The 25,505-nt window shown below is 37.8% G+C and overlaps 1 protein-coding gene across 2 annotated transcripts in view; it reads left to right on the top strand.

Annotated features, from left to right (window-relative positions):
* The window catches only part of Cntnap2 (contactin associated protein 2), a 1,898,113-nt gene that overhangs the window by 837,830 nt on the left and 1,034,778 nt on the right, over positions 1-25,505 (top strand). For both annotated transcript variants that reach the window (XM_048786770.1, XM_015493731.2), the window contains 3 exons: positions 1,510-1,694; positions 7,929-8,072; positions 10,744-11,008. In XM_048786770.1, coding sequence (XP_048642727.1) covers positions 1,510-1,694; positions 7,929-8,072; positions 10,744-11,008 — 594 coding nt within the window. The remainder of the gene's footprint in view (positions 1-1,509; positions 1,695-7,928; positions 8,073-10,743; positions 11,009-25,505) is intronic.

The raw sequence follows: 25,505 nt of genomic DNA, 5'->3' as shown, positions 1-25,505 counted from the left end.
GTTACATGAGTAGAAGAAATATGTTGGTAACATCTGACAAGTCTATGCTAATTTTTAATTGTATGGGGAAATACTACATAATGATCCATAGCACGTAAATAACATGGGTGTCAATACTGTTGCCTTAAATGTGCATATATAAACCTAAATATTTATATGTATGAATTTCATATACATAAACACATACATACAAACACACATATATACATATATGTATATAATGAGAAGGATGTATTCATATAAAAATCTGGAAGGAAACACACCAAACCATTTTTAGTGGTGGAATATATAATCTTTTCTTAGTTTATTTGTTGATTTTTCTTAGTATTCTCTGCTTGTGGTAATGAACAGGTATTCATTTTCTGTGCTACCTGAGTAAACCAGCCTGAGGTCATCTTTAAAACAGTACTCTGTAGAAGGAAGGAGGGAGGGATTGAGGGAAGCCGTGAACATGTGCACACCCAGGCAGCAGAGGATTATATCTAAAAACCCAGGCAAACACCTGGAGTGGCCTTTCAAAGCCCACTGTGGTGTGTGGAGGTGTGACCTCACCTTTCTGAAACCAGGAAATGGTTATACCACCCCTGCCCCCAACACACACAAAGTTCATTGCTTTTTCACCGGGAAGCAGTTTACTTAGAGTTTTTGTGACTGAACAGACTTTATGACAGTCTTAGAAATATCGCCACTCAAACATCTCATGTCCCCTTTAATGCTGTTCGGTCAACATCAGGCAGGGCTTCCTGCGGCTCAGCTTCCAGTGTGTTCAAAGCAGGAAAACTCAAGGGAGCCTGGCCACTCACATGTGTGCTCCTCTCCTCCTCCTCTCCTTCCAGCCCGGCCCCACTGCCTGTCTCTCCTCATCTTTCTCTCTTACACACACACACACACACACACACACACTCACTCACCATCATGCCTCAACATTTGATTTCCTCTTCATGAATGAAGAAATGATGAGGATTCTTCCCCCTATTTCACACCTGAGGAAACAGACTCCCAAGACCTGGCTCAGGCATCAAACTCATGTAGAGGTAGCATCAGACCCCAGACCCTGTGGCTCCAGAACCCCCTGTGATACTTACTTCCTAAGGAATCTACCAAAAATTAGCAGAAATTATGGCACTATAAAAAATACTAATTTTTAAGGGAAAAGAAAGAATTTCATCTTGATAACCTTCATGTATTTGGTACTGGGGAGTGAACTCAGAGATGCTAATCTATACCCCTGGCCCTTTGTAAATTTTTATTTAGAGACAGGGTATTTTCAAGTAGAGGCTGGCCTCCAACTTGAGCATCTCCTGCTTCAGCCTCCCAACTCACTAGGATCTTTCCTGTACTTTGTAAGAGTCTTTTTAGCTCCAGTTACCTACTAGTTCTCCTGGTCTGCCTCTAATGGAGGCAGCTCTGACAATCCTCAGCCTGGCTGGGTGTTGGAAAGGAAAGACCCACCCGACCCCGAGTGGGCCCTGCAGCCACCTATTGTTTCTTTTTCTCCTGGTGACTCAGGAAGCAACCAGCTGGGCCCCATCTATGGCCACACATCTGTGATGACAGGAACCCTGTTGGATGATCACCACTGGCACTCTGTGGTCATCGAGCGCCAGGGACGGAGCATCAACCTCACGCTGGACAGGAGTGTGCAGCACTTCCGCACCAACGGGGAGTTCGACTATCTGGACTTGGACTACGAGGTATGCAAGTGACGTGAGTGAACACTGGCGACTGCGAGTGAGCCTCAGTCACCACTGCACTGTTGTACTAGTGTCACGCACATGCCTATACATGGTTTTCATTTTCTTCTCCAAAAAACAAAAAGGAAATTTCATGTTTAAAACATAAATTACACATATATTTCATTTTGTGTAATTCTAAATGTCCAATCCTGAGAATTTGAAATATTTTAAAAATTTTAATAACAAAGTAATAATTTAAAGAGAAGGACCACGCCATTAGGGCCATATGGTAAGTTCAGATCACACTTGTAATCTTTCTACTGGTGTATTAGTCTGCTTTGCGTTACTATAACAAAGTACCTGAGGCATCTATGTTCTTAGAAAAGGTTTATTTAGTTCATAGTTTTGGAGTTTTTAAGTCCAAGATCAAGTGGGCAATGTTGGTTTGGCCTCTGGTGATGGTGGCAAATAGTAGCACATCATGGAAGGAGAATATGTAGGAACAGTCAAATCTTGAACCAAAGCAGAGAAAGAAAGAACTACAGTCCTACAATCCTCTCTGAGGACACACCTCCAAGAACTAAGTAGCTCCTGCAGGCCCGGCCTCTTAAAGGTCCACACTACTTTCTGATACTGCCACTGTGCGGACCAAGCTTCCTTCTACCAGGTCCTCTCAATATTCAAATGACCATAATTGGTAATTAGTTATGCATCGACTCCTCTTGAGAATGTGCTGTGCATTATATATAAAGCACTATCTAATATATTTTGTAAAATACTGGATAAGAACTTCTCCTTTCTGTGTAATATTTATAAATATTTATAAATTTATAAATTTAAATATTTATAAATTTATAAGGATAGAAAGGTCTTTTGATAAGTTCTATTTTCTCAAATATAGTTACCATAAAATAATTGAAATAAAATATAGAATATTTTAAAGACCTTGTCTACAAACAAAAAGACATATTTTACCTTCTAATAACTAAAAAGCACTTAGTGAGCTGGAGTTATAGCTCAATAGTAGAGCACTTCCCTTGTACGCATGAAACACTGGATTGGATCACATAAAAATAAATTCAATAAATAAAGTAAAGATATTGTGTATTAAACATTAATCAGTACTGATATGATATATATATATATATATATATATATATATATATATATATATCTCCTCATAATATTTTAGTAGGCGTAGCAGGTTTTTTAATAAATTATTTGGAGAGCAATTTCAACCTTAGAATATTCACCAAAACTGTTAATAATACATAGGGATAAAAATTCTTTAAGAAGATACTCATCATAATTTTATATGTAATAGGAAAAACTGATTAACACTTAATATCAAAAAGCAACATAGTAGTAATATTAAAAGAATGAAATACTCTTCATCCCAGTGGTTTCCAATCATTCTTAATTCCTGGAGCCGTTAGTGTCTTAGTAAGTTTTCCATAGAAGCCCTAGGCTATCAGGCACCCATTTGCAAAACTCTAAATATATTTTATTTCAATCTTAGATAACAGTAATCACTAATTAATGGGATGAGTGAATTCACCCTGGGACATCTCAGACTTTGGGATGAAATTTGACATTTCCATCCTCTTTTTCTAGTTCATTTTTTTCTTTATATAATATCTTTTTCTGAGAGGAATGACCATAAACCCAACTCCACAAAGACAGGAGGTCCCCATAAGGAGGTCACCATGGTCAGATCCTGGAGAGGCAGCCTCTGAACTGGTGCTTATCACCAGGTCCTAGAGAGTTCCACTGTTCTTGTTCCTGTAAAATTGTAAAGTATGCCAATACTGATCGGCTTTGAGTTCTTGGCCCTAGCTTTGGGATCACAGATACATACATCTGTGTGTATTATATACATCTACATATAAATTTCTAAGAATGTGGAATATGCTCAATATACAACGACGTGAAAAAGTTAAAATTTATGATGGATTTTTACTTATATGTTCAGTTTCTAAATTCTGTGTCATATGAATATATTTAAATATTAATATATTTAATATATTAATATATTTGATAAAATATCTATTCATTCCTAAATAGAAATTTAGACTAGAATATACTACATAAAACCTGATGGATACTATGTTAACATTAAATAAATTTAAGGTCATTGGTAAATAATTATCTTACTGTCCCCCCAAAATGTCTTCAAAGCAAGATGATTAATGGAAGGAAGATAATGTGAAAATTCCAGAAATTTTTATATTCTTTAAATTGCTTTAAAGTTTGGCTCCTTGTAACTTGTCTCCCAAGGTGTGAGAGAACTTGGAGATGAATTATTCATCCTCCATTAATAAACTTTGAAGAACTTCAGAGAAGGTGGGAAATCCTAGAACATTTGCAATGGGCAAACATAACTCCAATTTTCAAAAAACAGAATTAAAAATTGGGGGTTATTGACCTTATTGAGTTTGTGATGAAGTCAATGAATATTTATACACACACAACACCTTCTATGCAGGGTCAGCAATTTCATGGGTGCTTTGAATTCCGTCTATGCACCATACCACGTTTGGAAACCTCAGCCATGGTTAACGATCTCTGGAATGTATTCATTAGGAAGAGACAGTAGGGAGAAATTTACATTTACCGAGAAAAAGTTAGGATAGACCAACATTTGTCTCTTTGTAAAGCTACTGCCTGGTAACTTTCCTCTTAGACACTGCTGTTATTGGCATTCTCTGTAGTAAAAGTAGTTGAACTTACCTTTTTATTTATATACATTTATCTTAATATGAAGAGACTCATTTTGCTTATTTGTTTAAGAGAGTCTAGGTACTACGCTGAAGTCAATCTCCCTGTATTGTCACCCACATCTCCTGGATGCATCCACATAGAAACCAGTCTCATGTCTACATAGGCCGCATGAAAATTAGCTGCAAACCTAAACTAGTATGAATCCTATAACGCTTCTCCTGAAGTATTTGAAGTCTAGCCTAAAGGATCAGAAACCTGATCTTATCTTCACAAAACCTGGAAATGTCCTGCTTCCCTGAAATTCCATAGTTTCAGTTCTTCCATAAGAAGGCTAAGGACCTTCTTGGCCAAAGGTCTGAGGCCAAGGGCATTGAGGCTTAAAGATAAGGGTGCACTGGTAAACACCTCACAACAGGCTCCCTCTAGGGAGGAAGGAGAAGAATGCACTGGTTTGGGGGTTTTTTGTTTGTTTTTTGGAATTTCCTGATTTTTATAGGGGATATACCCCGTCGTCATTGATATCATGTTAGCAACTTGATAGCACGGAACAGGGAGTTGGAAAGAGGTTCCCATTAGCACACTCTTATACAATATTTGCATCATATAGGTAAATAAGCATACGTAATCTCAAAAACGTACATGACTGTAAAATGTAGACATGAATTCTGAGGAGACATTAATTTTCTATTTAGTGTAATCTCTTTGGTTTAACTTTATATAATTCAGCTCTAATGATGACTCTGTTTGAAATCAGTTCTCCTGAACCACTCTGAGGAGGATCCATGTCAGGGGTAGAATGTACATCACCTGTCACCATCACCAGAGGGGCACATCCTTAAACAGGCATAATGTGCCTCTTTGCACCTCACGTGACTCAGTGAGGAAGAGGTCTTGTGGAAGAGCATCTGAATTCCCCTCCTTCCTCCCTGTCTGCTGCTGTATTGTATCCTGAAGTGGGTCAGGTGCCGTTTGCTTACAAGCTACTGGCAACATGGTGCCTGGGGCGGGTATGGAGCTGTGGGTATGGAGCTATGGAAATGTGCTTTGTGCCATTTTTCCTCCTCTGAGCCAGTGAAACCAAAGGGTGGGATGGTAAACTGGAGTTTGGCCTGGACTTTGTCTGCTTTTCAGTTGAACACCAGGACATGCCCACCGTGGATATTAAATCTTTGTCCTTTGCAATGTAGTTGTGCTTGGAAGGAGGGAAGAGATGGCTACTGTCCACTGAAGAATGGCTAACTAACTGGATAGGATTATAGAGAAAATCAATGACATAGGCTCACATAGGACCAGAAGCCTGGGCTCAATCCCTCTCTGATCTCACTGGTCTGTGATGGTGTAACTCACATTCCCCTACCATAAGATGAATATAATAGCATATGTCTCCTAGGGTTAACTGAGGAGGCAACAGAAAATTATAGAAAGAAATACGTTTGTGTATGTATGCTTCAAATCTTCGAACAGGTTGATAAGTGTTGTCTGTTGACTTGGAAGCAACGTACCCAACTGAAAATCATTATTTTCCCTAAAGACAGTGGGACAAAACATACTTAGATGTATCTAGTAGTCTGCACTATACTTTATACTTTGTAGCTAATAAAATTGTAAATGCAGTAATATCTTTAGAAGCAAGGTTATTGGATGGTGATCTCATTCATAAGACTACTATAAGAGACAGAAAAACATGATTGTTATTCTGACAAACACCACAATTTTTTACTATCAGAATAATTAGAATGTAAGGAAGTACTCTGTGGTCCAGTTGCAAAAATACATAACTAGAAATAATGACAACCTAATGTTACATTATTATTACATAAGGAATTGGGATTAGAACCTACTCAATTTTAGGAATCTGTTAACTTGAGCCAGTGATACTTCAGCTGGTGCCTTCCTTGGGGTAGGGCATGTGCCTATGGTTGTTGAAAGCAGAAAAACCATAAGGAACTTTGAATCATTATCCCTAAGGCAAAAAGATGCCTTTGAGTAAAGAAACCATGTATACCGAGGAGTAAAACAATAATTTAAACCAGTATTTAGTAATATTATTAAAACATGAAGCTATGTGTCATCAAACACAGATTTTAAAACTGCCCATTCTGGAAGAATCGATAGAACAAGTTGCAGACAGGAAATATAGCACTCCATTTTAGTATCTGCAGTTATTACCATTGATGCCATGTACAAGTTCATAGGACCTAATAGGGTCCTTTTGGTGCACCTGGAAAGTATCTTCCCAATAATTTTACCACTTTAGATTACTTTGTGTTTCTCTTTTTATAGTTTCCTTACTCTTTTCTATATGTTTTCACTTTTGCTCAGCTTTCTCCTTCTCATCCTATCTACGGATTCTGGGGCAAATGACCCAAAGTCAACTAACAATAATTAATAATTTTAAGTGAGGTTTTTCTGAACACTGCTTCAGAAACTATCATTAATTTGATTTTTTCCTTAAAACTAATTAAGTATTCAAAATGCCAAGACACCAAATTGGACTTACTACAACTCTTCTAGAACACAAAAGACATTTTGCCTTACGTTTCAGATATGAAATCTTGACTTTAAAAATGTCTCTACTGTTGTTTTTACTTACAGAAATGACAGAAAAAAATGATAATGATAATGATAACACTGATAAAAATAATTATAAGATAAATAACCATCTGGATTATGTGTCTTGATAATACAACTATGATTAGTACTGGGATTTATTTCCTAATACACTATTAATAGTATATGTCCTTCCTGGCAGTACAGATATTAAGTCTAACTTTGTATTGCATGTATTTAATGCTGTAAATAGACCAAATATACATGAAAATTACACATCTCCTTATATAAGCAATAATAGTGCCCAAAGGAACATATTAAAAGGTATTGGCCTTATTCCTTAGAATTTTGAAGATTTTATGAATTTGGAATATCTTTATGCCTATACAGTTCAACTTACAGCCCCCAAATTCCAAGTCCCTAGTAAATATACTAATGATATTTGTAGAACTCTGATCTATACTCAAGATATGTCCAATGAACTTATGACTCTTTCCATCATTAGACTACAGTAAATCTACAGAGAGTAAATACAATATTCCTTCCTTTGGGCTGCAGTTTTATCAGCTTATTATGTTAGTGTTAGTTATCTCAAGATGACTAGAAGCATTTATTGACAATATGTCTTTGAATGATAAACATGAAAAATATATTTTTAATATTACTTGATAAAAGAAGTTAGGTAGATAAAATCTTTTGAAACAATGCTAGGAAACTTTATAAAATGCCTTTGGGGGTTACAAAAATGCAAGATGTTGTTGCTACTTTATTTTCCAAGTTATAATCTAATTATCAGAATTAACGAATTCCATTATGCACTTCAATAACAACATAATGTAATAAGCAAAAGATTTGGTAGGAAAACATTTCAATGCTTGTATGTTTTGATTGAGATAAAGATGCCTGACTTTGTACTCATAATTTTTCTGGTTTATTGCAATATGGTAAAAATATTTACATTTAATTTTTTTTTTCTTAAAGATAACTTTTGGAGGCATTCCTTTCTCTGGAAAGCCAAGTTCCAGTAGTAGAAAGAATTTTAAAGGCTGCATGGAAAGCATTAACTACAATGGCATCAACATTACTGATCTTGCCAGAAGGAAGAAATTAGAGCCATCAAACGTGGTAAGCATTTGCACCCCCCAAAATACTGGTCCCTAAAAAGAGAACATTTTTTAGTTAAGTATTGAACAACCAACACCAACCCATAGCATTTTTTTATCAAGTTTGTGTTGGGTTCAACAGTATCAAAAAATATTAAAGTTAGCTGAAATTGTGTAGGTACTTGCCATACTCAGAATAGATAATGGCTTTTGGTTTAAACTAATCTGAACTATAGGTAGCATTTGTTCAGTGGGAGCAGAGAACAGCAGGGATGGTGCTTTTGGATCCATGGCAGGAGAGCAAAAGTCCTTCAGCAGGAGCGTTCTCCTGACAGGTCAGCAGCCCTTGATTGGCAGCACTGTGTTCTTAGATGTCTGGGTATAAAGGGCCTTGTTTCTCCCATAGGGTTTCATTCAACATTTTAATGGCCTTAAACCAGGAACTTTAATATATTAACTTTTGTACTTTTGAAGGTTTGTTCAAATAGGTAAATAAATACCCTTCTTGTCAATGCTGTAACCATAATAAATGTCATGCAATTAAAGTTCCATTACCCTTGGATAACAAAAGCTGGGCCACAGGAGCAGATTAGCAGCTTTCTTCTGGCTCATGAGTGAGTTGGTTCCAGGTTTCACTAGATTCTAGGAAGAAGAACAAAAATCAGACACCATCTCAGCATACCTGCCTGTCTATGGCCCTGCTGAAGATCCCTGAAAGATGTTAGCTTAAACATTGAGTATGGGGGGTTAGCCCTGGTTCTGCAATGCCAGGATCTACTTCAACACAGAACTGTCATATGGGAAGCCTAGAAGCTAGACACCCCCCACAGTTGAGAGCCATGGAAAGAGATGATATCATGAGTGTTTACACTGTGCCCTGAAAGAACTCTGAGGGCCTTGTCACCCACCATGGGAGGTTATGGTGCCCACAGTGATTGAACAAATGAATATCCCTAGTTGCTGGGATTGCAGACATGTTCCACTGTTCCTGGCCATACATGCTATTTTAAGTTTTGAATAAAACAGCACCAGAGTCTTTTTGTTTCTGTAGGAAGCATTGGTCAAACTGGAAAGGTGTAAAATCCAAATCATCAGCATGCTGTTTTCGTTATTTGTACCTTTAAGAAGAGTCAAATGTTATTTCTGTCCAAACCTCTTTGGTATTTGGGTGTTCCCATTCAGTACCCAAACTACAGAGAATTGTTCCACAGAGTCTCATTACAAAATTAACTTTAACAGTGAAATATGTTGCAATTATAAATTTTCTTTCAAGCCAGAATAGCACAAATATTTTATAAAATACAAACAATCTACAAATATATTCTATTTTAACAAACAATTGCATGAACGGACATAGAATAAACATTCAGATCAAAATATATATGCATATTGAAAATTTTAGGTAGGGTGGAGACAAATAGCACATTTTCAATGAACCCTACAAAGGCAAATATTTATATGAGAAATTGTTTGCAATGATGTCAGGTGCTGATATTTCAATGAAATTGACTCAGCACTCATTCAACTTCCTCTCTCAACACACCGGTTTCCTCATTGTATACCAAGCCCAGAGTCAGCACTGTTAGGAAGGATCTTTACATTTCCTGAGAGGCAATCCCCACAGCATAGGTGTGTGGGCAATTATAACATCTCATTTGTTATGCATAGGCAAAGTGAAAAATGCTTGCATAGAAAAGCAAGCATTTAAAAACAATCATTTTTGAAGGTACAGAGCAAATTTAATTTGAATATTAATTCAGAAAGACAACCGACCTTAGATTTAGTGGTTAATGTGCTAAAATGTAATGACCAGGCGTCTGGGGTATATATGTGGTATTGAGAGGAAGAGAGAGAGAGAGAGAGAGAGAGAGAGAGAGAGAGAGAGAGAGACAGAGAGCTGATGAAAATGTTATCAAATTACTTTCCTTAAAATAATATGGTAGTATAACAAAATCAGAACCATATGTGTATTTCCAGACTTTTAAATAAAAGGTACTCGGCACTGGAATATAAAATTCTGTGCATCTAAATGGTAAATTAATTGTCTTTTATACCGAAGTACATTTATACAATAGTTCTATAAAGAATGCATTGTGATATAAACACACATCATGTGAATTTAAGTGGACTTTTTGAATTGGTAACAAAATAATCATAACTATACAGATGTTAAACAATTAATACTAATTCATATATGTAGATAAAACCTGAGGATATTTGCCTGCAAATATCAAATTAATATATAGCAAACAAATAAGCATAGTTCCCATAGAGACCAGACTAAGTTGTCTATTAATGACCATTGATATTGACCATAAAGAAGATGGCAGGCACATTCTGATGATCTCTGTTGTATCAGCAGTATTGCTGTCTTTGGAAGGTCCAGTGTCCACAATGAAGTCCATGACCCAGGTATACACACTGCATCCTGAGGTCAGCCCATCACATCAGGCTGTCAGTCTCATCATAGGCGGTGCTTATCGCTGCCTCTACCATAGAGCCAATGGCCACTTGCTACTGAATGCTAGGTCTTACGCTCAGGGAGATTTAGAAGGGTGCATCCAGCCATGCTCCTTGTTCAGGTTGGCTCAGATTCAGACTATAGGGTTTGTAGAACTATGCCTTTGCCAAGTCTTACATGGATTTTTATTGTATTACGCATTTGCCCAGTAACATGCCTTTCTGTTTTATAGGGAAATTTGAGTTTCTCTTGTGTGGAGCCCTATACGGTACCCGTCTTTTTCAATGCTACAAGTTACCTGGAGGTACCTGGACGCCTTGACCAGGACCTGTTTTCAGTCAGTTTCCAGTTCAGGACCTGGAACCCCAATGGTCTCCTGCTCTTCAGTCACTTTGCCGATAATTTGGGCAACGTGGAAATCGACCTCACAGAGAGCAAAGTGGCCGTCCACATCAATGTCACGCAGACCAAGATGAGTCAGATTGACATTTCCTCAGGTCAGTGAGATCCCTTTGGCATTTGCTTCTGAAACTGCTCCAGTGCTTCTCAACACTAAAGCTGTGGGAACCATGCTCATGTTCTGTTTTAAACTGGGGGGTTCCATGTCCATGATTACACTTTAATTCAGATGCTTGAGATCGTTCCTCGCTGGCCTGAGTGCTGATTGAACAAGGGAAATTGAAAATGGCAAAAAGGGTGAGGTGGGGGCAGGAAGGAAGTTGGTGGAAATGGACTTGAGTATGGACTTCCTCTAATCCTCACAAATGCTAGTTCACAGTTAATACAGGGATCACTAGTCCCCTGGGGGAATATTTTTATGTTTAAAAACAAAGAAGGTGTGTACCACCATGAACAGTTTCTGGTATCTTTTGACTTTATGGACATTCAAGTACCTTTTTCTAATAGTGACAAGATTATGTTGATTTAATTAGAAGTTTAAAGGACTATTGAGCTTCCTAAATCAAAACTCCCAAGTGATCCTGCTAAATCTATAGAAATTGGCCAGAAAAGAATTGAACTAGAGGTGGACACAAAGTGGAATGAGAAAACGTGGACCAACTGCAGGAAGACTGACTGGCTTGACTATATAGGATGATTTTTAAACTTTGTGGTATAGTGATATGATAAACTGAGGCTTAGGTCGTTCATAAGACTTATCAGTCTTGGAACATTTTCTGATATGGTATAAGGAAAGCTGATATTTCCAAATTTGAGAAAACAAAGAAAACTTAGGCACATTGTGGAGTTCATAAATAATATTTTACCAATTTCTTTACATATTTCTTGCAATATATGTGTTTATTTTGTGAAGAACATATTAGAGATAGGAGACAGAGAGAAAGCTAGCATTTACTGAGCACCCGGTACAGATACGGCAAGTAGTGAGAAAGGGATTTGGGACAGAGACTCAAGTGCACCCCAGGTTTTGATTTCTCCATGAGCCCCATTCAGTCCTGAGGTGCTGGGCACACACCTGAGCAGTTTTTGACACACTATGTGACTGTAGCCGCCACAGTTCCTCCTAGGCTATAAGCACTGGAGTGGACAGGCCCAGCTTCTCTCTCTTTAGCTCTTGACACAGTACCTGAAGAGGTGCCCAAGAGCATTTGTCAAGTTCAGTACTTCAGCCCTTTGAACTGGGGCTCAGTCACAGAATATCTCCTGCCCAAGAACCAATGTTTTCTTGTAAAGTGGGCTGTGTGCTTCTTCTGGCTTGGCTATGTGGACTCTAACGGGGAAGGATTCAAAGAGGATGCCCAAACTGCCCCTTCAGAGATGCCTCAGGAGTACTGACATCTAAGGCTGTTGTAAAGTACCTAGGTATTCACTTTCTCTATATTTGCTCTGTTAGTTTTCCCTTTTCCCTGAATGTGCATTCAAAATGACTGATCAACCATATTTGATCATTTCTTCCCTGTGTAAGCTCGTCTGGGGAGATTTAAAGCAAATAGAAAATATCTGGAGAGACTAAAATAAGACAAAACAAATACACATAAATGTTTACTAGAGTTGAAAAACACCCCACTGTTAGGATTAAAGATTCTTTTCTAACAACTAAACACATAGAAATATTAGTGTGATATCTTGCCTCCTGGCATTCTTTGAGCAAACCCAACTTGCTGCTGGGTTTCCAGGTGGCAGGAACCATTGGATTTGAAATAATGCAACCTTAAATATAATGATTTACAAACATGTATTAACTTGATTTGGTCTAATTTAAGACTCCAAGATGGTCCTACATAATTGAAGCTATGTTTGAAAAATAGAAAGAATGAACAAAGGAATCCAATTTGTGACAGCTAACTTACTGCAATAGGTTTACTTAAAGATGATAAAATAGGTTTTAGAATGTTGGTCAGTTTAACTAAGAATTTGGGGAAATTAAAGGAAACTGATCTAAAATCTGAATATTTCTGGAGCCTTAGTTCAATGATTATACCGTAGTGTTTCTCATATTTCCTTTTTGTGCATATACACATAGAGGAGATAAGGACTTATTAGATATATTAGTGTGAAAAAATAGAACAAATCTACCAAAAAAAAATTGTGTCTTACACTCATTCTTTCTAAAAGTACATATGGAGTTCATAGAAGAAAATTTCATCTGAATTTTACCAAATTCAATTAAATGTATAAATCACTTAGTATAAGAAATAACACTGAGAAAACCATCTAAGAAACAGTCATTTGCATTAATTAACAAAGGAAGGATATATACATTTCACTTCTACCCCAGTCTTACCAGCATGAACACTGAAGAATGTCAAACCATTTTATTTCCTTTTGGAAATACCTTCTTTGCAAAATTTCTGAAAATGTAGAAGATCTAGCAGAGAGATACACCACTATTTGAATTTTGTTGTACACACTGAATACAGTAGTGTATCGAGAGGTCAGTATAGAGACACTCAGGAATGGTTTGTGTCCACTTGTGACTTGGTTTGGATTTTTAGTTAATATGTTCTGTGTTCCAGGATGAAGGTCACTCGGTGAACTCAAAACCCTCTATTTTTTATTCTGTCTGGATAATGTTGTCCTTGGGGATTAATATAAAATAAATCTCATAAGTAAGAGAATATTCCATAGATTGCTCACACTTTCCTTGTATCTTCCCCTCCAGGTTGTATTTTCTTGTCAATATAAATTGGGTATTTTCTTTTCTCTGATTTTTCTACTAAAAACATTGACATTGCCCACTGCAATGATTGCATGCTCTAAAACTGGTTTGGCAAACATTGGCCCACAAATTTGTCTTCTCATTGGAACAGTTGGAATTTTTACGAGTTCTATTTTCCTGTGGTTATTTAGTGCATAATCCATTTGGAAAACTAAATTAAGCTTCCATGAACAATATTGTAATTTAATTAGAGTTGCAAAAAAAGTATTAATATCTGATATGTAACCCAAAACAAAAATAAAAACACATACCCACTACTTGAAATAAGGTTGTTAATGCAAAATGTCTCAATTACAAACAAATATTTAGAAGAATACACAGTCTTGGTGTTTCTATATTAATAAGGTCATAAAATGTGATTTAACATGTAAAGAGTGGAAAGAAGATGATTGTGACTATTGACCCCTTTCATTTATGTCTAAACAAAGACTTTCAGAAGAGCTGGTCTGAACATGCCCTGCTCCTAAATCCACTGTGTGGCTGAGCTTGAGTGTTCGAATCCCCTTGTTCTGGTTATGTAGAAGTTGGTGCCATTTTACTGCTGATGCTTTAGAAACATGTACACAGCAAAGATCATCTTTGTTTGAATTTCTATCTCCACTGAAAATCTTCTGCATTTCATTTTATTTAGGTTGTGCCTTAGTGAAATTTTCTTTATAAACTGTGAGTGTGATTTGGGTGATATAGGAAGAGGCCATGCTGTCTGGGTCTGGTATGACTAGGGACATGGTGGCAAGTGCTGGAAGCTTCCAGTTTGATCTGGGCACTACCCGTGATACTATCTTAAGCAAGAGGGTACCTCTTCTCTGTAGACAGCACATTAGTAGTTCCTTAAAAGATGAATTCATGCTAGTTTCCAAAGTTCAGTAATAACTTGCATTGTGAGGAATTTTGTTCATCATATAAATTTTTTTTAATGACACAAGTTTGTATGTTTTAATTGTTTACCAGGAAATGATTTCCAGCTCTATGATTTCGACCTGCTGATATTAATATTTCTTAAATAAATTTTCATAACCCAAAAGTTAAATAATGTATACAGAGGCATCACTTCACATATTTCAAGTGATTTATTTTAGAATGTTTCATAAAGCAAATTCATTGGAAGATTGTTTTAGTAACACATAGAATCTTCTTTAAGTTTAAACCATAAATTATGAGAAGCTTTGAAAATGTTAATCCCCTTTGACCTATTGAATTTGAATCATTCTGAGTGAGGTAACAGAGAGTTATCTCAGCATGTATACAATAAGAAAAATAACTTGAAATGGACTAGTGATGTTACAGAGTGTATACTTAGGTGAAATTCTACCATGTCAGTATAAATAATGTTCCTCAAGTCAAATTTAATACCCTGGGAAAACATAATACTAAGAATAAAAATGTTTATAAAAAATATAAGTAGAATATGGCCCAAACTTTATTTATTTATTTGTTTGTTTATTTAGGTACTAGGGATTGAAGTCAGGGGTATTCCATCACTGAGCTACTTCTCCAGCCCTATTTTGTAATTCATTTAGAGACAGGGTCTCACTGAGTTGCTTAGCACCTCACTTTTGCTGAGGCTGGCTTTAAACTGGGGGTCCTCCTGCCTCAGCCTCCTGAGCTGCTGGGATTAAAGGCATGCACCACCATACCCAGCCCAAACAATATTTTTATAAATAAATAGATAGCTTGAAGGTAAGAATAAAATCAGATCTGAATAATTATTGATGATTACCCATAATTGGTGAGTTATCAGTTATTTTATTAACTTGTTAACATAACTTCCTAATATTTGTATTTTACAGTTATCAATTAGTATTTAAAAATAAGCATATTATAAAATAATAGGGAAAATGCTATTTCTGAAAAGTATAATGCTTAACAATATTACAAGTGGAAAATTCCCTAGAGTAAGTTATATCAATTTAACAATTATAGTTTCCCTGCTTACTTAGAAGCATATTTTTAAGAAGACGATTTTGAAGAATTTTGTCCCTAAATAATAAGCTCCCAACTTAATTCCTTAATGGTGTTTATGCAACAAATAGAGCATTTGTATTCAGATACCAAAAATCAGAAGATTTGGTCTATGATCATTTTTTCTAAAATATACATAACAGATTTTGAACAAATGCCCCATCTTTCATGTAATCTTAAAATTATTTTATGCATAGATAGAAAGATACATACACATATGCACAAGACTTTTTCCTTAAAACCATAGCCAACAATCAAGGAGCAGTGTAGTGTACTTATGTCTTAATGATGAGTCAGTACATCAAATCTCTTTATTTCCAAGTAATCTACATGATTTGCATCTACGCATGAGTGACCTAAAATTCATCTTTAGATTGTCTTTCTTTTTGATGAGCTCATACTTCTCTTAGAACTTCCAGCAAAACCCAGATCCATCATTTTGAGACACTGGAGACAAAACCAGCTCTGTGGTCTCCATGGGAACACAGAGCCTAGGGAAGTCCAATTCATGGGGCAGGGTTCCTGGGGTATCTAGACCTCTAGATGTAAATACAGATGTCCGTGGACATATCCTCAGCACATTTTGCTGATTGATTCCCCCTGATTCACAAGTAGACTTGCTGTGAGCACCGCATGGTGTCAAGTCACACACTGTGGAGTGAATGGCATGTTGTTCCGGGGTGCTTCCACTGCGACGACTTTCTATTACATTTTGATTCCCACCCAGGCTGTACCATCACCATGCAAGCTGAGTGGAAATTCACTTTTAATTATACTTCAGCGCAGGCTGGTACACTTTTCACAATAGATGCATTGTATTCCAAGATGAAAGAAAAAGAAAAAGGCTGGGGGTAGTTTGTGATATTAGTATTGACTTATTCTTTAGAAAGCACAGGGGACACATTAATTTATAATCACACTCCAGGATGCCTATCCATTCTAGTTTCTGCAGGGTTTGGGGGCCTTTAGCAATGCTCTTTGCCTTTTTTTAAAGGGAGGATGAATAAAACATGATGATATGTGAGTGTTGTATATGAGTGAAAGAATGAGAGAGCATTTTTTTAAATTGAAAAGACATGATCAATTTTACTCAACTTGATGGGTGAAATGTAGGTAAAATGTGCCAATGGGGTCAGATACTGTTTTTCAAGCTTCAGTTTATTTTACAAATAACTGATCAGGGAGGGGAAATAATATCAGATATCACTAGTAAAAACTATGAGAATAAAAAAATGATGAAAGATCACTGAAGAACATAGCTCAGAAACCCCATAGGTAATGTGCATACATGTGTTGTTGGAGATACTTTCAGAACAAGGATACAGAGGGGCACAGAACAAATGAGCTTTGTCAAAGAGGCTGCCTTCCCTACCGTTCCATTAATGTGCAGGGGTTGGAACTGTGCAGAGGAGCTGAAATGTTGGCTAGTGATAATTAATGACTGTTAGACTTCATCAATCTAGAGTTATATAATAGGAAGATATCTAAGTCAACTTTGGATAATTTGGTCACTGAGTATTTTTTTTTTTGAAGGTAACACAACAGTTTGGATATGATGCAATCAGGATTATTGACCTCCATAATCATAATAATTAAGAAAAAATAAGTCAATAGCTTTGGATTGGACTCTTCCCCTTCAATCCTCCCCTTCCCTCATTAACCTCAGGATGGGAAGTATCCTAGGGTAATCAGCTTGACTAAGAGATTCACATTGTCAGATAGCAGCATCTGTGATCACTTATATTTTTTTCATGAGTTTCACATGATCTGTGAAAAATGTAGCCTGACTGGGTTATCTGTTGCTTGGGCATGATTGCTAATGGAGATGAGATTTGTGTGGGAAGAGATCCCACAGTCTCTGGTGAGACTAGGTTGGGAACCTCTGCAAGGAATGATATAAGTTGACCAAATGAGTCCTCTGGCTACCAATGTGGTGTTTAGCCCCCTATCTTTCTTAGTCTCTATTTATAAAAGCTCTTTGCAAGAAAATTTGCAGGGATTCACACAGTACTGCTTAGAAAGTAGCTGCCTTTGGCAAACATTTGCATGAAGAAATAATTATGTATCTTGTCCCATCTTTAATCATGACTCATTTTCATGATTTATTTTATTCCACTTCACTTCCCTTGAGACTTCTCTAACCTGAGCACAGACCATATTTCTGGCACCTGCAGTTTTGCTCTACTTCTGAGTTACTTTTCTCTCCTCCAGCAACTGCTTTTGCCCACCCACTCTCCATAGTGCAATTTTTACAATTAAAATTCTGCCTAGATCTTTGCTATAGCATTTATTAACAAATGATGTTACCTAAAAGATGCAGATGATCTTCCTTTTACATCTGCTCTTCCATAAGCTCTGTCAGTCTTTCTTTTAGCACATTGAGATGTGGAGGATACTCTCAGAGACTGGATCCCTAGGATGGAGCCCCTGTGCAGAGGCTAAGATCTTGCTCACCCTGGACATATCACCATGCTGCAGCTCTCTGCCTGGACATTTGAAATACTGCTCCCCTCTGATTTCCCTGTATTCTTCCTCTCTCACATTCTGATTCCCTGCCATTTTGTTTTTAACCCTCACATTACTGACTTGAGTCTAAGCGGGAATCTTCTATTGTTCATGAGTATTGCTTATTTCTTTGGGCATGAATTTTAGCTACTTCCCAACCTAAAATGCATCTGTCAATCCCTGTGCCAATTCTCAGTCTCCCCGATTTTCTCTGTCATCTAATTCCCATTTTTCTTGGTGTGTGTGTGTGTGTGTGTGTGTGTGAGAGAGAGAGAGAGAGAGAGAGAGAGAGAGAGAGAGAGAGAGAAGTAAGTTGTTAGTTCGTTGGAGGAAATATTGGAATCAGGGTAACAGTGAAGTGTGCACAATCCCCCAGCTCTTAGTTTTGGTTGAACAGGCCCCTGGTCAGCTGATCCCATGTCCAGGAGTCCAGCAGTGAAGAGCTCACCCCTGTAATGTTCTACATAATTATAGGGTTGGGACTCCCCAGAGCCCAGCAACTGACATCAGCCACCTCTTCCATTGTGCTTCCTTAGACCTGCTGAGCCAGTTCTCTACTGGGCTGCTACAGGAGGACATGAGGCCCCAGGGCCATCCAGACATGCCTCTCCTGCGATGAAGGATGGTGACTGTGATAATGGCTAATGCTTTTGAAGGACTGTGCCCATCACTGTGCTAAATCAATTACATTAATTATCTAGTTTAAGGCCCATAGACCTCCAAAGTTAGATGCTATTGAGAAACCTTCCTTGTAACTCCCTGATATCGGTGGTGAAATCATTCTTCTAATGACCCAAGTTCAAAACCTAGAGAAAAATTGAATTTTGTCCTCCATCTCTGCCTGGCACATGGAATGACTCAACAGTCCCCAGCAGTTCTGTTGAAGAGCTCACCCATCCATCATCTCCTCACCCTAGTCAAAAATACATCGCCAGTAAAGATAATCAAGGTCACCTGAACTGTCAGAGCCAACGCGTCTTCCGTCACTGATCTATTTACTATGGCACAGGCGTTATGAGCTTGGGCTCTGGGGCCAGACTGTCCACTGGGTGATACTAATTTCACTCTTGCCCTGCTCCAGTTCACTGTTTAAACAAACATAATGCATCAAGTCACTTAATTCTCTCAGCAACTCCTCCAGAGAGAGTCCACGATCGTCTGTCTGCATTCTACAGATGAAGGAACAGAGGCACAGAAATGAGCAACACCCCAGCCTTCTCAAGCTAGTTAATTCCAGAGTTTGAGGAGGATTCCAGGAAATTCCAGCCTAAGGTCAGACTCTTGGGCACTCGGTGGTACAGTGCTCACGTGCTTTCGACACTTGGCCGTTCATGTGGGATCAGGTGCGGTGACAGTGCCTCCGAAACACCTGTGGGATTCAGCCCCAGCAGTAGTGGTGCTCTTCTCCTGGCTCATCGGTCTGTGCTAAAATCATCTCCCTTGTTTCTATCCTCCCCCACACTATTCCAGCTTATATTTCTAAAATGCAAAGGGACTATTTTATTATTTCCCATTACCTAAAGGATAAATTTTAGTTTCATATCATGCCACACAAGAGCATGTACAAACGGAACCCAACTAGAGTATGTGGCCTCAATTTTTCTGCTAAACACATCGTATTCTGACTATTTTCCATGATATGCTAGGAATCCCTCCCTCTGTGCAGCCTCTTGACAAACTCCTGGTGATCTTTCAAGGCCCATTTTTTGGTGTCTTTTCCATTTCTCAACCCCAGGGAACAATTACCCATCCTTTACTTCACATCTTGAATAATAATGATTTTTCTTTGTTCCATTCTAAATCACAAACCTCAACTGCCATATCTCACTCATATCTGTATTCCTAACACTTATTACAACACTTGTCAGAAAATAGATGATCAATACTTTCATCTTTGCTTTTTTATTTAGTTGAATTTACACTTGAACCATCACAGTTTCCTTTTGCTTCTCTCTGTTCCTGCCACTTGAAGAAAGACCATTCCACACATCCCCACCTGATTAAAATTCCAAAATACCTGCTTTGCTGGTTCATGTCCTTACCTGAAAATTTTTCCAAGAATCCCTAAATTTTCAAAACTGAGTCTCATGTGTCCTCCATAGACATCCTGAATGTCCCCCCATGAACTCAACCCTTCTATAATTTTAAATTGCTCTTATTGTTTTCAGTTGATTGATTCTTAATTCTTTTCCCTTGTTTGATTTATTACATAGTCCAGACATTTTACTACTCTGAAAATGCTCAGTCTCCTAAAGCTTTAAGGACAATAACCCTACTCTTCCTTCCTCCGCACCTCAAGCTTAGCATGATCTTACATGTGGCATGTTTCCAAAGAGCCTGTTGATTGACTTATTCTAATGAGCTATCTCCAAGTTGGTTTAAACTGTAACTTCATTATTCTGTTGTCTTTATCAATTTATAGGAACCAAATTCCTTGTGAAAGAAATGTGCTAGTATCTCAGAGGAAATAATTGCTTGACTGTGGGAGGCTAATGTGTGTGAAATTGATCAGGACCTGAATTTTGATTAGAGACTTTTATAGTAAGAAGAATTTTTTTAAGGAGATATTGAAGCCTAGAGCTGTGCTGGGTAAACTATTTTATGAATAAAATTAAAGCCTATATACGTTTTCCAACAAATGTATTCTCAGAAGCACAACTTGAAGTCAAACCTTGAAATTACTCATATTCCCTTTGTATTTATTTTTTTTCCACACAGAATACAAAAAAAGAAATGTGCATGATTAAAATTAATTTAGCTTTCTTCTCTTCAGGCTTGGGGATGCATTCTATGTGATAACTCCAGGGATTAAAAGGGGATCAGAGATTTTTCTGCCTTCTCTGTGAGCCTTGCTTTCAAGTCAGTTGTACACTGGGTTAAGGCAGAGGCTGTCCACTTGCGAGAGTCTGGTGTGATTTGTCCAGGACGTCGTCGTTTCTGGATGATCCAATCTTGTTGTCTCTGAGTTCCTTTACCTGGGCAGTCCAGCCAGTCATGTTATTGAGAGGTAAATAGTAAAGCAAACTTCAGAGTAACTTCATAGTCACTCCATGTCATGTGGAGTCGTAGCTCTCACGCTCACTGTTCTTCCCTTCCAACCCCAGCACATGTGGGGTTCACATGAGACCAGGCAGTGTTTGTCTACTCGATACATGTCTGTCATATGTCCACTGCACCTATAGTGAACATGTTTTAGTGATGGTGGGAAAAAACAGTTAATACGTGTTCTGCTTTTCTCCATCATCTTTGTAATACAATGTTATGTAGGAAAATGGAAAAATCTGGATCATGTTGGAATATTCAGTGGCAGGTAAGTGTCCAACCTTCCCTATCCCCAGAGTTACTAGACCCTGTTTCTTGCAGGATAATCCGAGCCAAAGGCATACATGGCAAATGATTTGTTCGTAAACAAACAAGGGGCTCCCTAGTCTCTAGGAGAAATATTTCCCAACTGAAAGAAAAAGCAGGTGCACTATATACAGTACTTTACTGCCCACAGCAGTTTGGGTACACACAGTGCAATTGACTACAGAGAATAGCCAGTAGCATCGCTGTTGAAAAAACAGAGGATTGTGAACTCTGTTCCTATGGATGAGGGAATGCTGAGCAGTGTCAAGTTGCTGGAGGTATTGTGCAAGTGTGTGTGCATGCGGGTGTGTGTGCACATTTGAGAAGAATTTTTAATCTTCAATGAAGTAAAAGCCTTAAACTTCAATAATTGTTTCTAATGGAAGGCTATCATGTTTCTATTTGCCATGTTTGAATGATTTAGAATAGAGAAGACCGAGACAGGATAATGTGATATTCAGGAAGCCAGAATCGTAGCTCATCTAGATCTTGTATAAAGCATAGGTTTCCTTCATTCCCTATTCTCAAACATTTAAGCATTTACTATTAAGCAACAAAAATGATCATTTCTAACTTTTCTAATTTCCCTTTATTAACTATTAATTCAGTCATAACAAGTAATATGGAGAATTGGGGAGGAGAAATCTTGAGGGGCAGGTCTGCTAAAGCAATGGGTCTCCAAGGGTTGATGTTGAACCCTGAGGCTTGTTTGGTAACATCTGAAGACATCTTTCATTGTCACAGCTGGGGGTGGAGGAGAGGGCACTGCTGGCACCTATGGGTAGAAACCAAGTAACCTGCTAAGTATCCCAGAAAAAAAACAGTCAGTAATTCAACCCACCCATCTAACAATCAACAAAGACTTATTTTGCATCCAATATCCATAGTGCTGAGGCTGAGAACTCTGATCTGAGGGACTCCCCTATTATACTACAAAAGCTGAGCATGTTGTAAGGAGAAGGTAACTTACCCACCATGCTAAACAACTAGTGAACAGATTTAACCAAGCTGTTTCTTGAGGTCTCATTTAGGTCCATTGAGAGATTTGATTGCTTTATCACTTGCTCTATGTAGTTATAGTTTCTTCTTTTCCCTCCCAACATTTATGCTTTGGAAAATCCCAGAGTCTTCTCTTTTGTTTTTGTTGTAGAGTCTTCACCCTTCAAAATGACAAAAAGACTTTGTGGATTCTTCTCTCATGTGATCACAATTAACCATAACATATATACTTGTATAATGTATGTATGCCTTATTCCAAATCATAGCTGTTGGTTTTTTCACAAACTCTGAGCTCTATTTTTCTAAATACAGACTTCTTCTGGACCTCACTTCACCACGACTTGAGCCTTTTATTTTCATCAGCAATAAGCACAAACAAATGTCTGTGTGTGCCCTTGGCCCAAATAGTCACCAAAATAGCCCTAATGTTTTATTATCATTTTGCTATGTATGACTCCTGAGGTGGCATTCCTTTTCTGTAGATGCCCAATAGAGGCCTTCTACTACCTTTGCTTCCCTCTACTACCCTGTTGGGAGAATCATAAGACAGATGAAGAAGAATCATCCTTCATGGCCATCCTCCCACCTAGCTGATGTGTGATTCCAGGGCAGAGTGTAGACCACGCGCACATCACAGACAGACATTCACCCACACTCCTTCCTTTCCTCCGTCATCTTTGTAACATGATGAGTACCAAATATGTCAAGCATTAAGGACTGCACCCTCATTGTACTATATAAGTATATAAAATATATGTAGATTACAATAAAAGCCTTAAAGGCTTTTATTAACAATATATGTCTCAAAGGTATTGTGTGAGTGTGTGCAAGTGTATGGTATGTGTATTACCACATGTCATTCAAACGTGGTAAGTGGAGATATGATAGCCCTCAATTAGAAACAAAATTATTGAATTTTAACGGTTTTACTTCATTAAAGATTAAAGGTTCTTTTCACGTATGCACACAAACACACCCACACTCTCACACAATACCTATTAGACATGGGGTAACTATGTGGCAAACAGCAGAGAACATGAACTATAAGCTTGGATACTAAATATGAGTAAAGGTCAAGCTCTAAGAGGACAAGCCTAATAGAGGCCTTATAACTTGAAAGCACTGGACTGTTTAAGGCATGTAAAATGGACAAGAATGAAGAAATTAGTTGTAGAGGTAGGTGGAAACCAGAAAGTGTAATAAACTATGGTAAGAATTTAGAATTGGAAACCATTGAAGAATTTCTTCTCAAGGAAGTGACATGTGTAATTTTTCAGTGATCTCTCTGCTTTCTATGTAGATAATAGAACAGATGGACAGATGGATGGTGGATGGATGGATAATGGATGGACACTTGGTTGAACAGATACACAGATGGATGGATATACATGGAGGGATGGATAGACGTGGATGGATGGGCAGGTGGATAGACAGGTAGATGAATGGATAGATGGATATATAGATGGGTGTGTAGATAGACGATAGAATAGAAAACAGATTATAAAATGGGATTAGAGAGAAAAGAATGGGGGAAAGATGCTGAGAATACCTGCATGGCTCACATACATGTAATGATAGTTTTAACTACAATGATAACTCTGGAGATGGAGAAAAGATACAATCTTTGAAAAAACAACATTTAAAATGTAGAACCCCCAGCACCTGGCAATAGCTAATGTGTGAAGTGTGAAATAAAAGTGAGAATCGGAACTGACATGCAGATTCCTCACATCATTAGCTGAGTAGAGAGTAAGCCACATTTGATGTGGAAACAAATGAGAAGTGTTTTTTGAAAAGAGTCAATTTCAGTTTGGGACAGGTTACATTTAGACACCTGCTTTATATTTACATGGTCAGGTTTCAGTCAGGGATGTAGTCTAGAGCTCAGAAGAGGCAGGGCCAGAGGAACTCCAGTGTTACCAGCATATGTATGGGATTAAATCACTAAGTAACCGCAGAGAGACGGAGACAAACCAAGCCTCTAGGAACTTCTTCTTTCAAAATTTGGAAAGAGAAAGAAAGCGAACAAGGGTATAGAGTGACAATTAGGCAAGAAGAGAATGTGCTATCCTGGAAGTCGAGGAGGATGGTTCCTCAAGAACAGTAGCTCAACTATTATTAAAAAGAAAAGCGTGGCCTGGGGATATAGCTCACTTGGTAGGGTGCTCATATCACATGCACAAGGCCCTGGGTTCAATCCTCAGCACCATACATAAAAAAAGCATAATAAACCTAAGTGTTCAGCTCCATGATGAGCATGCACAATCTAGACCTCGTCCAGCTCAAGGTGGATGTGTATGTAGTGTGAGAATTAGACCCCAGCATCAACTTGATGATTTTGTGGAAGGCTCAGAAAAGACAGGTGCCATTTCCACTGAGTAGAGAAGGCCTACACTATTGCTGTTTAAAAACTAAAGTATTGCCATATATTTACAGTTGTCAATGTTGATTCCTTGTCTACTCTTTACTCCATCCACACTCCCTGAGGGGTGTCACAATAAGTATGCTCAAAGGGTGAAACTCAGAAATAAGAAAAAGTAGGTAAGCAAACAGAGAGATGGTATCCTAAGGAAATGAATAGGAAATATTTGGAATGATGACTGATGGGAAATGAGAGGGGAAAATGGAACCTTCCAGAACCCAGAAGGAACTGCAAAGAAATGGAGCATTAACCCAGATAGGTATTTTATTGTCCATGAAATCCAACAAATAGAAAATATAGAACATGTAACAAGAGGCACTCTGTGAGACATATTAGGTGCTTGATATATTTTACCTCATATAATTGTCAAAACAAATGCTGAATGTGAACATTCATGCTTTTGTAGAGAGGAACCTAAAGCTTATAAAGCCACAAAATTCTTTAAGCTCTGCAGTGGCAGAGGGAGTACTTGAGATAACATTGGCTCTATTCCTCAATCCATGCTAGAGAAAAACAATGAAGATATACCAAATGTTCCAAAAGCTAGGGAAAAAAAATAGGATATCAAGTAAAACCAAGG

Source organism: Marmota marmota, unplaced genomic scaffold (genome assembly GCF_001458135.2).
Source record: "Marmota marmota marmota unplaced genomic scaffold, marMar, whole genome shotgun sequence".
Classification (NCBI taxonomy): domain Eukaryota; kingdom Metazoa; phylum Chordata; class Mammalia; order Rodentia; family Sciuridae; genus Marmota; species Marmota marmota.
Note: the sequence above shows the minus strand (reverse complement) of the source record. Positions and strands in the feature narration are given on the sequence as shown.